Here is a 22,447-nt window from a genome sequence, read left to right as displayed (position 1 = left end):
TATTGATTTTAGGCAAATAACATATGATATAAAGACTCAACCCTAAGACTGCACATCCATTGTTGTTCTGGCAAAGAGAATTTAGGAAACTAAAAGGTACTCTTCTAACGATGTTAAGAGGGTCAACCTTGTTCGAATGAAAAGAATTCCAAATAAAACAGAGTGGACTGAAGATCCACTACTGAGTAGTTAAAGGCCAAAGAATGACTCTTAAACAAATCCTTCCTTCAGCCAAGCGATGGAAAGTATTTGGGTTTTTTTTCCCCTTTTGAAAGAGAAACCTATGATTAGGTCAAATGCACGGGCGGATACAATAGGATGAGACATGCTCACTTTAACTTGGACCACGCTCAGGTACTGAAACAGAACAACACCTTTCTGGACATTCTATGAGTTACTAGTGTTTTCTGGCCATACTATCACTAAAACTTTCAAAAAGATTTAACCAGTGCTACTGGCGATGTATTTATTGTTAAATACCCCATAACCTTTGCTAACAGCACTGTGGAACAATAAAATGTCATAATCACTTTGACAGCCCTGTAAGAACCAAAATAATTTTTGACATTTGCACCTGCATGGTTTTGGACTCCTCCATTTGCTGACTCATTCCATCCTGTGGAATGCTGGACACTGAACTGGGCACAAGATTCAACCAATCACAACTGACCAAAAAGTAAAACAAAAGTTTATTTTATGACTGAAGAATATCCAGTGTGGTGAGACTGACCAGCTCCAGACGAACATTAAAAAAAGAGACATTCTGTCTAAAATTACTTGTTTTGAGAAAAGCACACACACACACACACACACACACACACACACACACAAACACACACACACACAAAAAAGAAAAACTGAAGTAAAAATCATAGTCAAGATGTGGCAATAAATACTGTATTTTTTCTATTCTATTCTATTCTGTTCTATTCTATTCTATTCTATTCTATCCTTCTATTTTATTCTATTCTATTCTAAGTTCCACCAGCCCTGTTCATGTGGCAATAATTAAATATTCTATTCTATTCTATTCTAATTTCCACCAGCCCTGTTCATGTGGCAATAAATTAAGATTCTATTCAATTCTATTCTATTCAATTATATTCATCTATTTTTCTTCTATTCTGATTATTATTTCCACCAACCTTGTTCATGTGGCAATAAATGTATATTCTGTTCTATTCTATTGTAATTTCCACCAGCCCTGTTCATGTGACAATAAATAAATAACCTATTCTATTCTATTCAGATTATTATTTGCACCAGCCCTGTTCATATGGCAATAAATATCTGTTCTATTCTATTCTATTCTAATTTACATGAGTGCTTTTCATGTGGCAATTAATGAAGATTCTATTCTATTCTATTCTTCTATCATTTGCACCAGACGAGTTAATGAAAGATTATATTCTGTTCTAATAAAAGAACCAGTTTATTCTCTCTTCCAACTAAGGGAGCTAACTTACAACTAGAACAGTGCTAACAAAATCCATAGAACCAGTTGAGGGATTAAAACCTTGTGAAAATGAAAAGATCATGCCTGTGGCTCAGAGTTATAGTTATGCTGTCCAGTTGCAGTTGTGTTAGCTCCTGTCTGAGGCCTCTCTGCAGGTTATGTAAAGGCATCAGGCTCTTAGAGTGTGTTTATTTGAGTTTAGTCAGGGCCTATGGAGGTGAGCAGAGAGCAGTAAGACAGTCATTACTGTGGAAAGTCCTACTGACCTATATTACACTAGAGAAGTGCAAAAACTAAAGGAGAAGTGGCTGGAGGGGAAAGGGGGTAGAGAGAAGTTATTTTCGTAGAGTTTGAAAGATTATAAGGGATGGGAGAAGCTCCAAGCTCCAGGGCAGTGAAAAAAAAGAAAAGATGACAGGACAAATTATGAAATTTTTTAAAGTCCTTATTCTTTTCTTCATGATCAAGACATCAAATAATTCATTCTCAATCCAACATCACACACATGTGCTTCTTGCCCTATTAGACATGCATATTTCTAGAGTGAGCATCCACATGCAGACCTGCGCGTGCGTGTGTGTGTGTGTTAGTACTAGTAAAAAGAGCACAGATATTTGATTGCGCTCAAAAACAAACATGCCTTTCATAACATGCTAATGGAACAGATCTAAACAAAGGAATATTCTGCACAAACAGAGCACACACACACATACTGTATACACAGTGAACAAAACATTACTCACAATTTGAACAATACACACTAGTGGACCAAAGCATTCGAACGGACGAGAGTTTACAGTATGAGCCCAATGTGGTCGCATGCATTTTTTACCACTTTCGACCACCTCTGGTGGTTGAGGTGGACAAATCTCAAAATGCCTTGGACCCCATTTACTCCTGTCTTTGGCGTCATCCCGTTTCAAAAGGATCACCCAAAATGCATCTTAATACTATGAGTAAACAGGGCCACAGAGAAAAATAAAGAGTTAAGAAAAGAAAGCTGCATGGAAACTGGATAAATATGAGCCCCATCAACCTTTGTAGGGCTACTAAACAAATCTGGACAAGAGAAACCCCTGAGTGTCCATGAAAACCACAGAACAAACACACACAATATATAAAAACAGATAAAAGCACATAGAATCAATATACACTATGATGGACCCTTCCTGCCGATGTCATGTTCAGATTTAAGTTTGATCAGTAAATAATTATCTTTAATGAGCATTGTAATAAGGCGTATATTTCCCTGGTTTTGCCTGCATGCTAGGGTATGGCAACTGCCATACTCTGCCATACACAAACACTGCCCATGTTCCTGACAGACTAACCCATATGACTCAGAAATTGACCTAAATCTACAGCCAGCTAAGGAAAAGTTTGCAGGGATTCAGGCAGAACTTCAGATCCAGATGAAAATGACATCATGAGCTCTGCGGCGCTGTGTGTTTTCTTTAGTTGAGGCCAGGACTTGGAAGCCAGACCTCTGACAGCTTGGCACATTGCTAACTGCCTTTATTAGGCCAATATGCAGGGACGAGACACATGTCAACAGTTAAGCCAACCGGATCCTCAATGCTCAAATGATTAAACATTGCAGAAAGAGGAGGATTCAAAGTCCTGATACTCTTTCTAAGACATAAATTGTATGAGATGCAAAGTCCAAACAAATTTTGTCACAACTGAAATCAGGTATCTTAGACTTTGATCTGTCCTGTGACAGACGGGTTTGCTCAGTTTGCAAAAGTGTTTGAAAACTGCTGTAACTACAAAATCCACTCTAAAACCAAGTAACTTTAAAGCCATTTTTATCAAATTTATTGTTGGTGTAGATACTGAGTTTTGCCTATGTAGGGCAGTATTGCAGCACAAGTGTTTTAAATGCGTGCGTCTTAGATTGTTGCTCTTCATGTGAGGACCAATCCACTATCAGGACCAAAATGTCTTGACATTTCACCCTAAAACTGGAGCTCATACCGGCCCATACGTTCAAAAACACAGCCCACTTCGGCCAATGGGGGTAGTGGTTTGAATTTCGGTAATCACAGGCCAAGTTTAGCTGAATAACCTTCAACCTACTGTTGCCGAATTCACAGTGAAATCAGTCTATATGACTACAACATTACTAAGTGACTGCTGTTTAATTGTATGCACAAGCTTCAACGTTCTAGAAACCAACCAAGAGGGTTTATGATGGAACAATGTCGTAAAAATGGGGTGCATAGTTTTGCAGATGATTTGAGGCGATGATGAATTTACCATGCGGCAGAGATATCATCTTAAGTCAGCTGCCAACATCTGGACTCTCTCTCTCTCTCTCTCTCTCGCTCTCTCTCTCACTCTCACTCTCTCTCTCTTCATTCACCATCCATGCATTGCTCTCTATTTCTCCATCTAATTACTTACATAGTAGTAACGCTGTAGTTACAATATAAATACATAGTCATTAATATTTTAAAGTCATCACATATGTTTCATTTGTATTATTAGGCCTGCTTCTGTAATTGCACTATAACACGAAGAAGTGTGTTAATAAACACGTTAAGTAGGTTATCTTAAATAAGTGATTTCGTACTCACCTGTCCCACACGCTCCCCGCTGAATGAACAACACCGGCGGCTGCTGTAGGCTCTGCGCTCGGTTACTGACTCGCTTTAGCTCGCAGATGTTCCGATACGAGACCCCATCGCTGCCACACACCGGGTCGCTGCTTTTGCAAACGCAGAGCCCACTTTTGCCTCTTCTTCTGACAGTAGCAGAGTACCCCACTCCTCCGGTGACGGAGCATTCCAGACCCTCTCCACACACCGGGTCACCCAGTTTTCCCACTCCGCCGCACGCCTCTCCTTCTCCGGACGCGCACACCAGGCAGCAGTTACAGTGATCCATCACCTGCCCCGTCGGACAGTCCTTCGGCATCGCCGGACACATGGACTTATCACAGTGATTCGGACAGCCACCGACCACGTAACGTTTACTGAGGCGCGCATCGGCATTCAACGATGAAACCAAGACGCCTATGCTGAAGAGAGTTACCCAAATCATAGTTTAACAAGTTTAAATAAATAAGGAATGTAAATTAGATGTAAAATAGAGTTAAGCAGGCTCGAATATCTACAGAGGACAACAGAGCTGCATCCAAGCGAGAATAATCGTTGGATCGAGCTCTGTAAATTGGTGCGCCTCGGGAACGAGCACAATACGCGTCTCTGCGTTTCTGCTGGAGCAGCGTTTATAAAAGCGCTCCGGATTCCGCGCGGTACGGCGCACTTCCACACAATGACAACAGGCTCTGCGATTGGTGGTCTGAATGGGTGAAAACTCTCGAAACTCTTGTGTAATCAGAGCAACGTGATCCTTCCGTCTCTCCATCAGAGGAAGCTGCAAATTAATTTCTTAAACTTGCTTGGGGGGACTACAAATGTATCTGACACACACATACATACACATACAGTATATACATACGTATATATACACACACACACACACAAATAGTATATACATACGTATACACACACACACACACACACATATATATATATAGAGAGAGAGAGAGAGAGAGAGAGAGAGAGAGAGAGAGAATTATAAAAATTTCGTTTTGTTTTTCATTCAGTATTGCCCAAAGTTATTTGAAATAACAGATATTTACGTCTTCCATAAGATAAAACAAAAACAACAACATCAACAAAAACACTGAATTACAAAACTTGTGTTAAATTGCTGCATTTTTACCCCTATATAGACAGACCAACACTAATTCCTTTCCACCTTAAACCTGCATAAACATTAACACATACATAGCAAGAATGTACATAAATGTTACATTAATTATTGTTATGTAAATTTATCACATTATATTACTCTAAGAAGAAAACAGACCCCATCCTCCAAATGGCAAATTAACTTAACCCATAATTAAAGAGGCAAACAGACTCATTTACTTGTGGTGGTGCTGAGATTTAGCATCCTTCAGCAATTTACAGGCACTTGAATTAAGCCTGATAAATATTTTTGTGGTAACACATGGACTGCAACATTCATGGACAAGAGTGAGTCCAAGCATTTTATAGGCTTATAATGCATCATGCATAGCTTGTTCGTATACAAACTATATCTGAGAAGCTAGTAATAGGAATTATGGAAGTATATATTTGTGATGCCATGCATGATTCTGTGTGTGTAAAATGTAAATATATAAAAATTATAAAACACGAAAATAATTAGTCAAAAAACTCAAAAAACACTTTTACTGACTAGCCCCTTGGGCTGTTTTTTTCTGTGTGTATTTACGAGAGGTTTGGCCTTGGGAGAGTCCCCTGGCCTGAGGACTGTAAAGCTGGGTTGTTTTTGTGCTTATAAAAGTGGGTGATTTTACTGATTCCCTCATGAACAAAAACTATAAGGTTAGACAGTTCTGAGAAATGATTTAGTAATCTCTTCTATTTCAGTGACAAAAGCACTGAAATGCAAAGCCAACACAGAGGAAACTTGAAGAGACTTGGGTGAAGATGAGTTAAAAACAGTGAACAATAGAAATGTTGCATGCATTTTTCCCCCCAATAAAATGATTTTGTAGCACTATAAATCACTATGCAGTTAACTATTAAACTTTAAAGGGATAGTTCACCCAAAAATGAAAATTCTCTCATCATTTACTCATCCTCATACATTCCAGATGTGTATGACTTTCTTCTGCAGAGCACAAAAGAAGATTTTTAGAAGAATATTTCAGCTCTGTAGGTCCATACAATACAAGCGAATGGATGCCAAAATGTTGACACTCCAAAAAGCACATAAAGGCAGCATATAAGTAATCCATACGAATCCATTTGTTAAATCCATGTCTTCAGAAGTGATATGATAGGTGTGGGTGAGAAACCAATCAATATTTAAGTCTAATTTTTCTAGAAATTCTTATCCCTGCCCAATAGTTGGCTATATGCATGAAGAATGTAAATAACCAAAAACACAAGAAGAAGAATGTGAAAGTTAAAGTGGAGATTTACTGAACAAGGAGGAGAATTTATTGTAAAAATTGACTTAAATATTGATCTGTTTCTCACCCACACCTATCAAACATCTTCTGAAGACATTGATTAAACCACTGGAGTCATATGGATGACTTTTATGCTGACTTGATTTTTGGAGCTTCAAAATTTTGGAACCCATTTACTTGCATTGTATGGACCTACAGAGCTGAAATATTCTTCTAAAAATCTTCATTTGTGTTCTGATGAAGGAAGAAAGTCATACACGTCCAGGATGGCATAAGGGTGAGTAAATGATGAGAATTTTCATTTTTTGGTGAACTATTCCTTTAACAACATGTTATTTCAGCCAATGTATTGTATGAGCTCTAGTTAAAAATCTACATTATAACAGAAATTGCTTAAACTTCCAAAAGAGTTTCGGTTCTGCTATTTTTCTATTACAAACAGCTAAACATTTTTTGATCCATCCATTAACCACATTACAGCTGTCAATGTTTGTGGAAAAAATGGTTAACTCACAAAATTATAGCACCAATGTCAAAAGGTGGTCCTTGTCAAATACTTGTTTTTGAAATACAAATGCCTGTTTTCCTTACGTATTTTTATTTTTATTTTATTTTTTAAAAATAGATTTAATTTAGATGTTAAAAGTCATAGGCAATGAGAATTAAAAGAATTAACAAAGGACATAAAACTAAAGGTTAAATAATTCCAATCTTCCTTAGATGTGACAATATCTTCCCATGCATCATTTTATACCCCAAATCTTTTTGTTGAAGCAAAACATTTTACCAAAGTTTCTGAGTTAACACTGCTGTTATTTCGACTGTTGTTGTCAGCTGATGCAGAAGCAGGTGGTGCTCTACTTTGGGGGAATGCTTAACAAAAAATGTTTTCCCAAAAGGCATGAGAGTGTAAATATACTGTCAGTCAGCCATGCAGGAGTTCTCTTGAGGTTTCCATCGTATTATCTTCGCAGCAGTCATGATCTAAAAGTTGGTGACATCACTTCCTGTCCAAGACAGTCTCACTAAAGTCAGTATAAAATTTACATGGGACATACACAAAGGACATGCAAAACCATGAAAGTATTTTGACAACTGCACACGCTTAAGGGTCAAGAATAACCACTTTGATAGTTTGGACTAATTACCTAATATTTTGGAATAGTTGTAAAATTAATGAATCATCTGTGTCAAGTTATTTACAGCAGTTTCACAGATGTTTTTGTTTTTAGAGACTCACAGAGCAGTAAAAGGATTTAACAGTTGGACAGGTGAATAAATACAGTAGCCTCCAACTTCCAACAGAGGGCAATAACGTCACCATTTCACTGACAGAAGGTTTAAAGGAATGTATAAAAAATATATTATGCTATTATTTACCCTTTCTCACCCTCATGTCCAAAGCCATATTATTTATCTCTCTTCTATGGGACACAAAGATATTTTGGTAAATATCTAAGCTGCTCTTTTCTTTCAGAAGAATTGGAATATGGCACATATGCTACTTAAATGGTGCATTTTGATGATCAACAACCCCAGTTTGCATTAATATTTGTTGTATGGAGAACAGCAGCTTTAACATTATGCAAAATGTCTCAGTTTGTGTTCAACAGAAGAAAAAATTATAAAAGTTTGGAATGATATGTGGGTGAGTAAATGATGACAGAATTTTCATTTTTGGTTGAACTTACCCTTAAATATTGTAAATAAGTATATCATCTCTAAGACACTGTCATAGCATAGTTACAAGCAAAAACTGCTCCTGGGTTAATCAATCAATCAGAAAAAGAATAAAACAAGTTTTCTACTTCAAACAAATGTCTAGCAACTGTTTTGTATGGCGAGTTAAAATGTGATATTTAATCAATTGGGTAAATTCAAAATTGCTTTATTGTTTTGAAATTTTTTAAATAAATATTATAAACATACAAGATTAAAATTGTTACAGCACAAAACAAGACAAGTTAAAACTGCCGGACCTCTGGGAGAAAAAGATACAGGCACTTTTTTAGATGGCCCTTCAGGACCGTACCAGGTAACTCAGTTCACAAAGGGCAAAAATAAATCACAGTCCAAAAATAAACCTACACTGAAAAGCATTTTGTCATAGTAGTCATACTTAAATCCCAAAAACACACAAGACAAAAAAAAAAAAAAATAATAATAATAATAATAATTAAACAAGAAGCAATCATACACTCATACACAAACACACTCAACTAGTCAGATACTCCCGTCATCCCAAGAATGCCAAATGACCACCAACATGACAGGGAAGTGGGCAAATTATACGTCGTCAGTCCGCTGGATATTACTGTACATAACCCATTGAATTATTAAATCAACTGAAGATTTTATCCACAACTGTTTAGTGAAGTAGGAGACAAACAACTGTATTACAGTTACAAGTACTCACCCATATCATGTATACATGCAGATAAAAGGTAGTTAAATGCATGTCAGTCAAAATAAACCCCAGCTTAGTCCACAGAATCAACTAGTCACATTGACAGTACATAAACATACTTATAAAAAAAGGCATTAGGAATCTGTACATAAAAAAAAATGCAGAAAAAAATTGGGCATGATCTGTAAAGCTTTTAATTGTAAATTGTCCATCTATTTCATCACAGCTCAACCGCAGTCTAACACAGTCCCAGTTATCCATTCGAGATGTTTAGGTGTAGAATCTTTGGTGTCTGTTTCATGGTAGTAGTGTTGCTCCCAAGCCAGAATTTTCTGATCTAGATTTACATGACTCCAGACAAAATCTTTTATTTGACATAACCTGTTTTACAGTTCTGAATTTGGTCGACAGGTTAAGTCCAATAAGCTTGGATCCAGTTTAGCTCAGATTTGATCTACGAAAAGTCCTGGTTATTTTCTTTCAAATCCATCCTTACACATCACGAACATTTTAAAAGAGAGTATATCTCTGGGTCACAGGTAAAAGCTCGGCATATAACAATCAGACCTCACTGATGGGCAGATCCTCACTATCCAGATCAAGTTGCTGCGATGGAGCGTCAAGCATCCCAAAGCTGCTGCGTCGTCGCCATGGCGATTCGTGAGTTACTTGGAGAGGCGGGTTTCTTGCAGTGACAGGCGGGCATGTGGGCGGGGCTGGGGCAGCAGGCTCATGAAGTGCTCGCTGTCCCAGGCCAGGCCTCGTGGGACCACGGGATTCTGGGTGTGCTGACATGGCAGGGCTGGGCGTCCAGAGGGTGTTGTGACCCAGGTGCTGGCGGTAGAAACAGGAGCTGCCAACAATGTGCTCCTAAACGGGGAGAGGGAGAGATGGAGAGAATACAACTGAAACTTATTCAATTATTCAAGTCTATATACAAGAGGTTCAGGACAGCTGTTCAAAATTCAACAAGATTAGAAGTTACAGTTGTGAGAAAAGACAGATGTACTACATGAAAGCATTAAGACTAATGCAATAATGATTAAGAGCAGTCTCGGTTGTAAGAACATCCGAGAAACGGTTAAGGAGTTTTGGATGAGTACAGCAGTAGAAGGTGAGAGGTACCAGAGGCTAGAGCCAGCAGAGCACCAGATTAGAAGTTTTAGTGTTCAGTGAGCCCAGCTACAGTATCCCCATCACTGGAAAACACAGCATGAGAGAATGTGAGAAGAAGAGAGAGGTATAAGGTGGGAGAAGGAAAGAATGATGAATGAGAAAAAAGAGTGAGGGACAAGGCAAGACAGAGAAAGCGTGAATGAAAGAAAGAACATAAGAATTAAAAAGTTAGGAACAAAGCACAAAGATTGAGACAAGGTTACACCTGCATTCTTAAGGCCAAAGTATACTTGGCGCGACCGCGTTGTTGATCGCTCCGCACACATTATACATGATGTAAATTTCGTCATAATACAGTCCGCGCACTGGCCAGATTTTCTTGACTCGTGGACATGGTTATCGTCTGTGCACATCGTCGGCGTATGAGCCGGCCATTGACTCTTCTAAAAGAGTATCACAAAAAGGTTGTAGTGGGCATGCGTCAAACGCGTTCGTATTCGCTCGCGGTCAGAAGGGTATACTCACAAAGGCAACGTGGTTGAACAGGCAAAACGAAGTATACCTGGGCCTTTAGGTTTCATTCCCAGAGGACATGTTCTTGTGTTCAATACAGCTAGACTCAGTGGAACGAAGTACAAAATAGGGGTCTCGAGACACGTTTTTAAAAAACTGAACTTTTTACCTTGACATGTGTCGTAAAAACATGGTGCTCATGGCATGAAATGCATCCATGCAAAAATGAGAACAGCAAGACATGAAGACTAGACAGTCAAAGAATAGATGCAAAAACTTGTTAATTCATTGTGACTAGTTATAAAAAAAAATAACACAATAAAAATTTTGCACAATTAAACATATCCCTGGATTGTAATGTAGAATTTCTCTACCATCTGAGCAATTCAAGCTTGAAATACCACCTGCTTTCAGCAATGGCAGTAAGCGAATCTCCAGCTGTATAGGCAACGGGCAGCAGTACAGACAGAACAAACTGCACTCAGGCCCTGTCCCAATACCCACACATAAGTGCACGCGCACACGGCACCTAATCTGCAAGTCTGTCCTATGTCTAAAACATGTCAAAGCTCAGTGCATTTAACCCACACTAAATCTTTCGGGCAAAGTGTATCCCAGAGTTCATTGTCTTCAGGAGCCCACACCCTGCCTTCCAAGTGAAGTACCACCAGCAACAGCACAGGATGAGAATGTGTTCTTGCATTCAAACAATACTGGATGGAGCGCAACAGAGCACAACAGACTGGTTCCCAAAGTAAAAATCTCATTAAATTTAATCCATAGACTAATTGGTCATAAAATTTCAACAATAACTTATAAACCTTAAAAGACAGTCCTACCTTGAACTCCGAGGTTGTTCATCAATGGAATATGCTTCCGTTGAAGTCAACCATTTGTGATATTTCAACATCATTGTTTAAAAATTGTGTTTGAAAGCGGAATTCATGGTAAACAACTACATTACCATGGTCCAGCAGAGAAAGCTTCACCAAGAACCATAGCCAACAAAGCCTACGAAACGTGCCTCGGAGCGACTGCCCACTCCCATGAAGCACTGTGAATGACATAATCGAGTCGATGTCTCTTCACCCTTAAACTACATTTCCATTTGTACTGTGATGAGGAGGAGGGCGTGGCCGGGTTGTGAAGGTGCACAGTCGGTAATGAATCAGATGATCAGCGGGAGAGTGAGATAAAGGGGAGCCGGAGACGTTTGAAAGAGAGAGACGCATGCGGCTGCGCTGCATGTGTGTGTGTTTATGTTTGTTTTATGTTGAGTTTGTTAGCCGGATCCCGCCCCCTCCTTGCCCGTCCTTTTAACTGTTACAATGGTGCTGAAACCCATGGAGGGAGGAGGGATGTGCTGTTGCGGAGTCCTCGCCGCTGCCGTCCGCCAAAGGAGCAGCCGCGGCCATCTGCCTGGGGATGGAGGGGTCGCTGCTGGCCGCCGAGAGCTGGAAGAACCGCTGCCATCTGCCGAGAAGGGGAGGAGCAGTTCCGTCTGGCAGGGGTCAGAGGCCTCGCTGCTGTCCGCCAGGGGAGGACCAAGCTGTCGTCTGCCAGAGGCAGGAGGAGCGGTTGGGGACTGGCAAGCAAGTTTTTCTCTCTCTCCTCTCTCCCGCTCACCCTTTCCCTCTCCCCACACCTCCCCTCGTCTCTCCCCCAGGTTCCCAAGAGGCGGGGAGGACCACCGGCTTACAGAACGGCTGGAAGGGCAGCATCTCCTCTCCAGAAATGGGGGGGGGGGGTAAGTCAGTCCGGTGGCACCCCGGCCTGAATCGGGTGGGGAAGGAGTGTGACGAGGAGGAGGGCATGGCCGGCGCTGAATCTGATGATCAGCAGGAGAGAGATAAAGGGGAGCCGGAGACGGCAGTTCGAGAGAAAACTGCATGTGTGTGTGTTTATGTTTGTTTTATGTTGAGTTTGACATTAAACTTTACGTTTACTGTTCAGCCAGTTCTGGCTTCCTCCTTGTCCATCCTTTTAACTGTTACATGTACATATTGGAATATTTAGCAAAAAACTTAAAATATATTGTTTCTATACTTATAATAAAAAACCTAAAATCAATTGTTTTATATATCCCCATCGTTTTTTATTCAATGACTTCATTTGCCATGCTTTATGGGATTGTAGTCAGTGCCCTCACGAAAGACGGTAAGTACACAGCCTTGTACCCTTGTCTTTTTGTCTGATTTTTGAATACTTTTTTGCCTCAAAGTTTGTGATGATATGATTTACCCCAGAGCTGGTTGGTCTGGTTCATGGTTTACAACTATTTTATGATTTTATGAAAAGTCTATGGGAAAATTGAATTGGAAAAATAAACTCTGACAGATGAATAAGTGGGCGAGCACTGTTGTGCTCTATTCGAAATGCAGGGATCTCGAGACTTCTTTTCTTAAGTTTCAAACTACGCTTAAATTGACATAGCAACCAAAATCCACTGTATTTATGACACGAAGCAACCGAAGTGAGACGCTCCAAAAGCATCCGTATGAAGCATGTGTACACTGACGCATCCTTAGACAAGCGCTTATAATAAATCTAACTTGGACAAATTGACGAATTCAATTGCAAAATTGATTACTGTAGAATGTAGTCCAATGACAGGCTTACTGTATGTTCAATACTATGGAAATAAACAATACATTGCCTTCTAAAGCCACTTTTTGTATTGTATTATGCCTGTTTTGCTCATCTGTCACAATAATGTAATGCATTTTAGTTATCTGAATTATTATATTTATATATTATTATATTTATATTTTCTATATATAATGATTAAATATTTATAATTATATAAATATAACTATTTATAATTATTGAATCATTATATATAGAATTATTGCTATTTGAGTGGCTTGTTCAGCAAATATTTATATGTGCGATTAATTGGATTAAACATTTTCATCAATTGACAGCCCTAACTGACACCTATTTGTGTCAATTTTCACACATTGTTGTAGGTTTACGTGGTCTGCTATGAACTCTCTCCCTGTTCGCCATTATGTGGCTGTGTTTAGGAAGCATTTTGTGGTGTGTTCACACTGCACTTGAGGTCCTGCAATAAAAAAAAAATGTATGTACAACTTTTTTAATGAGGGTAAAATGACTGAGTCCACCTGTAATATTCTATTGCCTGTTTGCGGACTGATAAACAACAGAAGAAATATAAAAAAAGTAATTCTTTAACCAGTTTGAGTCATGTCTCCAAAGTGTCCACAACGTTTTACTAAATGATTGTCTGAGAAAGTGCAGACACAATTATACGGACTAATCTAATAACTTTAACAAGAATTGAGGTCCTGATGTCAGAGTTTACGGCACAAGACAAACATCTTCCCGCTGTTACGTACACCAAAACGCTCAACAACAAAAAAAAGCATGTGTAACCACATCATTATACTGTACATACAACTCAAACATCCATCAAAAACAAACTAATTTGAAACTGTGACTTTGTTAAACTGTGAATCTGTGAGATTTGGAAATAATGTGCATTAGAAATAATAAAGGTTCAAAGTCAACAAATTTAAAATTAACCCTATTAACTTTAAACAACAAATTTAAATTGACCCTCTAGGTCATATTGTGAATGATTCTTCAGTGCATGTATTTCCAGAGAAACAACAACAACAAAAAAAGATTTGTAATCATTCATATAAAATGTAATATCTTGCTAAGCTTCAGAAGCAAATTTCCTTTTTGGCTTATGTCATTTCAAGTTGACTGTAATCGATAATTAATAGATTAGAGCATAATTTAAGAGAGTAAAAAACACAATGTTGAAAAACTTCATGAACTACATGTTAGACACATTACTTTATAATAAATAGACACAGATGTGCTGAAAACAATGATTGAAATACGAGAAACATGCGTTTTGAGTGTGTAGTGGGAGACTGCAGTGGGCTGGCAGAAAGGCAAAAGCATTAGAAATCGAGAAGGGCGCCAATATTAACCGTTAGTTCAAACGAAGGAGCCACTCAGTTTTGAGAATAAACAGATGAGAAAAAAAAAACAAGGAGAGAATTAGCAGGCAAACTTGAGGTCAGCAGAAAATTGAGTGTATAAAGGTAATAAAATTTGCGTATTCAGTCTCAACTAGATTTTTATTATTATTATTGTGTGTAAAGTTTGCTATTTTGAAAAAGCAAAGTGGAAAAAATTAAGCTAGATATGTCCGTGTGTGACGTGGTGTGTGTATGTGCATTAGAGACTCCTCTAAAGTGAAGCGGAGAAGAGCGGAAAAGGGCGGCAGGTCAAGGGTCTGAGCTCACATACGTGCTGCCTTGAGTGACGCGTGGTGTGTACCTCTGAATACATGGGCTTGAATGCCTTCTGGCCTGACGCATCTGAAACAACAGTGCAGAGCTACGTTAGAGGAAGAATAAGAGAGATAAAGAGTAGGAAAGAACAGGAGAGATACAGTGTCCCCAGAAAGTATATGGACACTTAAGCCACACTTAATGCATGTCATTGCTCTAGATAAAAAAAACTGGCAGAGTGGCATCTGGAAAGATATGATCCTAAACCACTTCCCTTTACTTTTCTTAGCCATTTTTGCAAATACTAACCAGTCATTGTTAGTGGATGACAGTTCCCTTCAAATTTACGCAGGTGTCCTAGCAGAGTAACCAAAAGTGTAGTTCATTGCATTAAATATGGACATGTTCTACAAAGTTTGACTAGCAGAAAACCTTTGAATACACGGTCTTAATTTTGAATGACATATGTATAGTATTGTTGTCAAATGCAAAATATTCATGCATTTTTGAGAGTCGTCTAAAGGCATATTCCGGGTTCAATACAGTTAAGCTCAATCGACAGCATTTGTGGCATAATGTTGATTACAACAAAAATTTATTTCAACTCCTTTTCTTTAGGTTACAGTAAAGCACTTACAATAGAAGTGAATGAGGACAATTTTTAAAGGGATTAACGGCAGAAATGTGACACTTATAATTTTGTAAAAGCACACTAATTCTACTGTTAAAACTTGTGTATTATTTGAGCTGTAAAGTTGTTTAATTCTTCATTTTTATGGTTGCTTTAGGGTTTTACGGCATTACGTCATGGCAACAAAGCTTTGAAATAACTTTGGATTTAATGTTACACAAAAAAGGTTAGTAAGTGATTTTATCACACTTAAATCATGTTTACACACATACTGTTTACATCTTGTGGCAAGAATTTTGAAACAGAGTATTTTAACATTTACGGATTGGCCCCATTCACTTCCACTGTAGTGCCTCACTGTAACCCAGATTTTTGCTTTATTTTTTTAAGTCGAAACTGATTTTTGTCGTAATCAACATTATGCCACAAATGCTTTCGATTGAGCTTAACTTTTATTGAACCCGGAATATTCCTTTAAGAGTCCTTTAAATAGTATTTGGGTACACTGTCTGTAGGGAGAAAGCATGAGAGAGAGAAATGTATGAAAGGGACAGATTTTGGCCCACATGATAAACGTGAAAACACTTTTAATGTATTACCAATCTCAAACCCAAACCACTGCAGTCAGGTTATTGGAGTCAGTTTACTCCTGTGGGTGAGTACGCATGTGTGTGAGAAGGAGATAGATGTTGTGTAGATAAACTACTGTGGTTTAAAAAATAAAATAAAATAAGAAAAATCTAAAAATAAAATACCTCCGCACCAGCACATCATACATTCCACATGTTCTCGGCTCATAAATTCATGCTCCATTGTTTTGCTCACAGGCGAGCCGGAGTGACTACCTGTTTTTGGATATATGTGTGCCTAGGTCAACATGTTGTGTGTGTGTGTGTGCTTGCTGATGTAAATGTGTGTACACATACAGTGGTTGCAGACCGGCCCGGGCCCCTCTGAGCCACTATGGCTCCTGAAATGGCCTTGATCCAGCTGTGCATCTCCTCTGGACTATCAGCCTGAAACAGAATGATGCAAATAGATTTAAAGGAATAGTTCACCCAAAACTGAAAATTTTTGTTGAAAAATTTACTCACCCTCATGATATCCTAGGTGTATATGACTTTCTTTCTTCAGCAGAACACATTTGAAGAAAAATATCTCAGCTCTGTAGGTTCTTAAAATGCAAGTAGATGGTGATTCTACCTTTGAAGCTCCAAAAAGACCAGATAGTCAGCATAAACGTCAACCATACTGACTCCAGGCGTTAAATTAATGTCTTTTAAAGTGACATGATCACTTTTAGTGCAAAAAAAAATAAATATTCAAGTACTTTTTAAGTATAATCCAATGCTTACGGTAAGCTTCACAAGAGGGCTGAGTTCACGCGGTCTCTCGTGTGATGTATTCGTGTTGCCATGTTACGGACGTAATCTCACATTCTCCACTTGGCTGAGACATCCAGGATAAGCACACAAACACACTATTGTGAGTAAAGAAACAGATAAATACAGATCTAAACCAAAATCATCTAAGCTTCTGTACAGCGTTCCTCCTCCTCACTTGTAAACAGCACTGCTCTTCCACGTGTGTCTCACGTGCCAGTGTGATTAAGTCACACGTGCATAGCGCTGCTGATTGGAAGGATGATGTAAAGTACTTAAATATTGATCTTTTTCGCATCAAAAGCAATCGTGTCACTTTAGAATACATTCATTTAACAGATGGAGTCAGTATGGATGACGTTTATCCTGACTATCTGTTCTTTTTGAAGCTTCAAAAGTCGAATCACCATCCACTTGCATTTTAAAGGTGCTGTAAGCAATTTTAGCCATTCTGGAACGCTAATGCACTGAACCGTTGTAGTGGCCACGCCCCCCCTTTCCAAATCCCTGCCCCCAAAGATGCCTTGAGACCAAGGAGCTTTAATTGAGACCGACTCTGAGCAGAAGCCATTGTCAAACACAACAGTAACACAATAGCTGATATCTGAATCAAGGACTAAAAAACAAAATGTTTTTCATTTCGGTTCGTTCTGAGCAAAAACTGTATATTTTAGTTCCAGTTCAGAAGGTCCGCAGCCTTCTTTCCAAAAGGTTACCGGTTAGAACAAAATAAAAGAACGGTTAATAACTTTCTTTTAAAAATGACAGTACTCTGCTGGGTGGGTGAAACAGCAATTGCAGTGTTGCCAGATCATGCAAAAGAAACAAGCAACATGGTCTGGAAGAACAAGCCCAAAATAAGCCACTTGCCTCACCAAAATAAGTGAAAATAAGCAATTAATTTTTTTCCTGTGTTGTGGATTTATCAGCATAGAAATCATAACAAGCAGTTAACTAACAGTAAATATAATTTTATTTACAGATCTTCTTATGAGTCAAAATATGGCAGCATCAAGTCTGTATTAATGCATCATATCTAACAATAATTCAATGAAGACTTGGACACAACTGAGAAATGTCATTTTTACCTCTAATAATGTTTTCCTTGTACCTGGATTAGCTGTGCATGTACATGTAGTAATTATACATAGTTGTTAAAAAGTTCTTCATTCACTTCCACAACGGGCGATTAGTCAAAGTAGTGCAGCAGTTTCCTTCAGGATCAAAGTACATGTTTCATTTTTTCGGGCAACATAAAGTGTAGTTCAAAAAAATTACTGTGATAAACACTTTGGCCTTTTGTTTCATGAAAAAATTATCTGAACAAAATTACCCAGTTATAACCGGTTACCAGCATTTAAAAATAACGTTTTCCCTCCAGAACAATTGAAAATCACTTTGTTCCGGTTTAAGGTTACGTTCTGCTAAAAATGTAGTTAGTTTTATGTTTTCGTTCCTTGAACCGTTTTTAGTCCCTGATCTGAAAATGGCAAAAAGCCTCAGTGATCAGCTTCAACAACAACATGAGAATGCGCAAAATGATTGACAGGCAGAAAGCATCATGGACCGTGGCCTGCGGAGACATTTTTGTTTGCTGTTCACAGAGACCCGTGAGTTATCTCAGGACATTTATTTCATTAATATCTTTCAGGGAGTAGGAACATTTTCTGCATACCTTTCCATGAAAAATAAATAAATAAATAAATCGCTTACAGCAACTTTATGGACCTACTGAGCTAAGATATTTTTCAAATTTTTTTCAAATGTGTTCTGGTGAAGAAAGAATGTCATACCTGGGATATCATGATGGTGTGCAAATGATGAGAATTTTCATTTTTGGGTGAACTATCCCTTTAATGGGATTTTTTTCACCCACTTAATTGTCCACCAGGGCGAACACTAATGCATGCCAGGACATCTCACCTGGACATAAAATGTTCTAGAGGTTGTGACGACTTCAAAGAGGTTGTCTCGCATCATTATTTCACTGAAAATGCAAAGTAAATTATATATTTTTTTTAAAAAAATAAATAATAAAATTTGCTATAAAATATAAATCTACCTCAGATGACTTCTTATTGAAAAAAAGAATCTTATCAGAAGCATCCAGAATTTTATAATATAACAAGAATATCACAAGAACATCTTATTGGCTGAAATTCTACACTTGTTTTGTACCCATGTTTGCACTCCTGCACCTTATGGACATCCTTCAGAAGAATAACCCGCAAAGGCTCCCGCTCCTGAAAGAAAAAGGATGAGAGAAAGAGAAACAAATAAAAAGGCTGTCTCATAGAGCCAGATCTATGACTAGTGGTACAAGTGTGGTCCATTTTGGAGGTTATGCCAATTTAGACAGAAACGGGTCATCTGAGTAGCATGTGAAAAAAACAAACTGTGGTTGGTTGGTTGGTTTACATCCATGGACAGGCGACCTGCAGGCCACATCCGGCCTGCAAACCAACTTTTTGTGGCTTGTGTGATGTTGTCATCACATAAAATTAAGGTGTATGAATTTTGAGATGTCAGTTTTCTAGAGCCTTTACGGTAATTCTCAGTTTTGATAAACTGCTGACCGTTAAAGAGGAAAAGAAATGGCAAACGGATACAAATAATGAATTAAACAACAAGTCCGCTAATATAAATCTCATTATAAGCCACTCATTATAAGTCAATCTGTGCGGGCGTTGATACAAACAGTTTATGCGTGCTCTCAGTCACTTTAAACATGAGAGTCTCTCTTCCACACCTGCTTGTCACTGCCACAGTGCGAGTCAGAGTGTTGGGTGACAAATGAGCTCAGAGATACACCGATCAGCCACAACATTAAAACCACCAGCCTAATATTGTGTAGGTCCCCCTCATGCCGCCAAAACACCGCCAACCCGCATCTCAGAATAGCATTCTGAGATGATATTCTTCTCACCACAATTATACAGTGCGGTTATCTGAATTACCGTAGACTTTGTCAGTTCGAAACAGTCTGGCCATTCTCAGTTGACCTCTCTCATCAACAAGGCATTTCTGTCCACAGAACTGCCGCTCACTGGATGTTTTTTGTTTCTGGCACCATTCAGAGTACATTCTAGAGACTGTTGTGCATGAAAATCAACAGTTACAGAAATACTCAAACCAGCCCATCTTGAACCAACAATCACGCCACGGTCCGAATCACTGAGATCACATTTTTTCCTTATTCTGATGGTTGATGTGAACATTAACTGAAGCTCCTGACCCGTATGTGCATGATTTTATGCACTGCAGCCACACGATTGGCTGACTGGAGAATCGCATGGATGATTGTCGGTGCCAGACGGGCTGGTGTGAGTATGTCTGTAACTGCTGATCTCCTGGGATTTGCACGCACAACAGTCTCTAGAATTTACTTCGAATGATGCCAAAAACAAAACATCCAGTAAGCAGCAGTTCTGCAGATGGAAACACCTTGTTGATGAGAGAGGTCAACAGAGAATGGCCAGACTGGTTAATCTTAAATTGAAGTCAACGGATGAGACACAGCATTTTAAATAGTTAGAAAAAAAGAGCCCCTTTAAAACAAATCCAGGGGCAAATATTGTCCGGTAATTAAAAAGTTAATTTCTGACACTGGTGTTGACATCTATTTCCTTTTTCTGCATTTGTTACATTTTTGTCCTGCAAATGTTACTAACTTAAGTTTAAATGTGCACACTTATCAAAGTTTCATTTTGAGCTGCAAAGAAATGTGCTCTGTAAATTATGTTTGTTATATTTTTAAAAAATTATAACAAATTATTGTTTAATTGTATATCTATTTGTACATTCAAGATCCAGCTGAAAACACATTTGTTCTGCGAGCACTTAACCAATCCACACTAATGGGACTTACTACTGAACTTAACTTGCACTTACTGCGCTAACACCTATACTACTCCAGCCACCTTGATAGTTTGGCAGTACAACACTATAGTTGTTGAACTTCATATGACAAATTGCTTGCTATGTTTCTCATTTGCAAGTCGCTTTGGATAAAAGCATCTGCTAAATGACTAAATGCAAATGTAGAGTGGTGCATTCTGCTGCACTATATGGCCTACATGTAAAAGAGTGAATCTTTTAAAACAAACAAAAAACATATAGGCCTATATATGATTATTATAATAGTGTATCACAGTTTTTATTTTTTAAAGAACCACACTTTTACAAGAATCTTTCTATATATCTACAATACTTATATTTTATTTTTTTCTTGTTAATTACATGTGTCCATGATGTATTAAATAGCATATAGGATTGTGTGCTTGCCTGATTCATATAAAAAAGAAATTAAAAACTTTTTTTTTAATAAAAAAAAAAAAAAAAAAAAAAAAAAAGAGTGCAGCTCCCAGGGCTAAAGGGATCCTGCTTTCTGGCCCCCCCAGCTTTGCAAAGCTGAGTACCCCTGGTTTACATGAATGAGTGAGTAAATGTGAAATCAATGATCCCATAGATACAAAAAAATAATAGATAGTCATAATTCAAATAATGGCGCAACAATTTAAATTATTTCACGGACATTCAGTAACTCAGTAAACAAAGTAGAATAGTTCTGCTCAAGCACGTTAACTTGCTACAAATTGCCTCAAACAAAACACCTGAATATCTTTAAATAAATAATGCCATTAATCTCACAAACTTTGCCAAACCCAGCATCTAGTTTTTCATCTAAAAGCCAAAATCACACAACTGGCAGATGCTTGGAATTTCACAGGCAGAGTGCTGTTCATGTTGAGACAGAGTGCTGGTATTTGCTTTATCTTTAGTTCAGATAAAAAAAAATTAAATACAAAAAAAAAATAAAAAATAGAAAGAAAGAAAAACCCTAGTGTAAAGAATAACTAGAACTAATCTGATCTTGCTTTCATAAAACAGCGGTCTGACACCATCTGGCATAAGAAGTCTTCTCCAGTAAATAAATCTAGGCCTATCTGCTAACTCTATACAATTTAAAGGCAACAAAATGTAAAAGTGCAGCCATTCAAACTAAACTGAAAGGCAAAAGCAAGGATGCTGGTATGGATGATGATGCTGTATCGAGAAGCAACCAACCAATACAAATTAACAGAAATTATTACTGCATAAGGGAAGAATTAATGTCAACATACCTGCTCAGACTTAAAGTAACTCATGGAGTTCTGCTCCAAAACAAAATATCTCCGTTTCCAGTTCTTCATCTAATAGAAGAAGAAAACAGTGACCTGGAATTAATTCTCTCCAGTAGTCACCAAAAGCATCACAAAATCTATCTTTCATGACAGATTGATTTTACACATACGCCAAAAGGCAAAAACCGCACATGTTAAAGGGATATTTTTATTATCTTTATTTTTTTGGGGTTCTATATATTTTTGCAGTCTTTTTTGGGGGGGAGTTTTTCCCCTTTTTTGCCCAATTTGGAATGCCCAGTTCCCAGTGTGCTTTTGAGTCCTCGTGGTCACGTAGTGATACGCCTCAATCCGGGTGGCGGAGGATGAATCCCAGTTGCCTCTGCGTATCTTATCACGTGGCTTGTTGAGCGCGTTGCCACGGAGACAACGCGTGGAGGCTTCACGCCATCCACTGCGGTATCCGCGCTCAACTCACCACGCGCGGACCGAGAACGAACCACATTATAGCGACCACGAGGAGGTTACCCCATGTGACTCTACCCTCCCTAG

At 38.4% G+C, this 22,447-nt stretch overlaps 2 protein-coding genes across 8 annotated transcripts in view; both read right to left on the bottom strand.

The window, feature by feature from the left end:
* The window catches only part of LOC127411530 (serine protease HTRA1A-like), a 33,564-nt gene extending 28,821 nt beyond the window's left edge, over positions 1–4,743 (bottom strand). The window contains exon 1 of one of the 2 annotated variants that reach the window (XM_051647185.1): positions 4,036–4,743. In XM_051647185.1, the coding sequence (XP_051503145.1) occupies positions 4,036–4,501 (466 nt within the window). In that variant the 5' untranslated portion in view covers positions 4,502–4,743. The remainder of the gene's footprint in view (positions 1–4,035) is intronic. The other variant, XM_051647184.1, reaches the window with a different exon arrangement.
* A 3,581-nt stretch (positions 4,744–8,324) lies between these two features.
* LOC127411438 (pleckstrin homology domain-containing family A member 1-like) overlaps positions 8,325–22,447 on the bottom strand; it is a 33,123-nt gene continuing 19,000 nt past the window's right edge. For 3 of the 6 annotated variants that reach the window (XM_051646999.1, XM_051647001.1, XM_051647000.1), the window contains exons 8-13: positions 21,896–21,964; positions 18,951–19,015; positions 18,696–18,759; positions 16,317–16,406; positions 14,772–14,846; positions 8,325–9,729 (exon numbers count right to left, since the gene is read on the bottom strand). In XM_051646999.1, the coding sequence (XP_051502959.1) occupies positions 9,421–9,729; positions 14,772–14,846; positions 16,317–16,406; positions 18,696–18,759; positions 18,951–19,015; positions 21,896–21,964 (672 nt within the window). In that variant the 3' untranslated portion in view covers positions 8,325–9,420. The remainder of the gene's footprint in view (positions 9,730–14,771; positions 14,847–16,316; positions 16,407–18,695; positions 18,760–18,950; positions 19,016–21,895; positions 21,965–22,447) is intronic. The other 3 variants (XM_051647003.1, XM_051647004.1, XM_051647002.1) reach the window with 3 other exon arrangements.

Source organism: Myxocyprinus asiaticus, chromosome 20, assembly GCF_019703515.2.
Source record: "Myxocyprinus asiaticus isolate MX2 ecotype Aquarium Trade chromosome 20, UBuf_Myxa_2, whole genome shotgun sequence".
Lineage (NCBI taxonomy): Eukaryota > Metazoa > Chordata > Actinopteri > Cypriniformes > Catostomidae > Myxocyprinus > Myxocyprinus asiaticus.
This window is presented reverse-complemented; position numbering and strand designations above follow the sequence as displayed.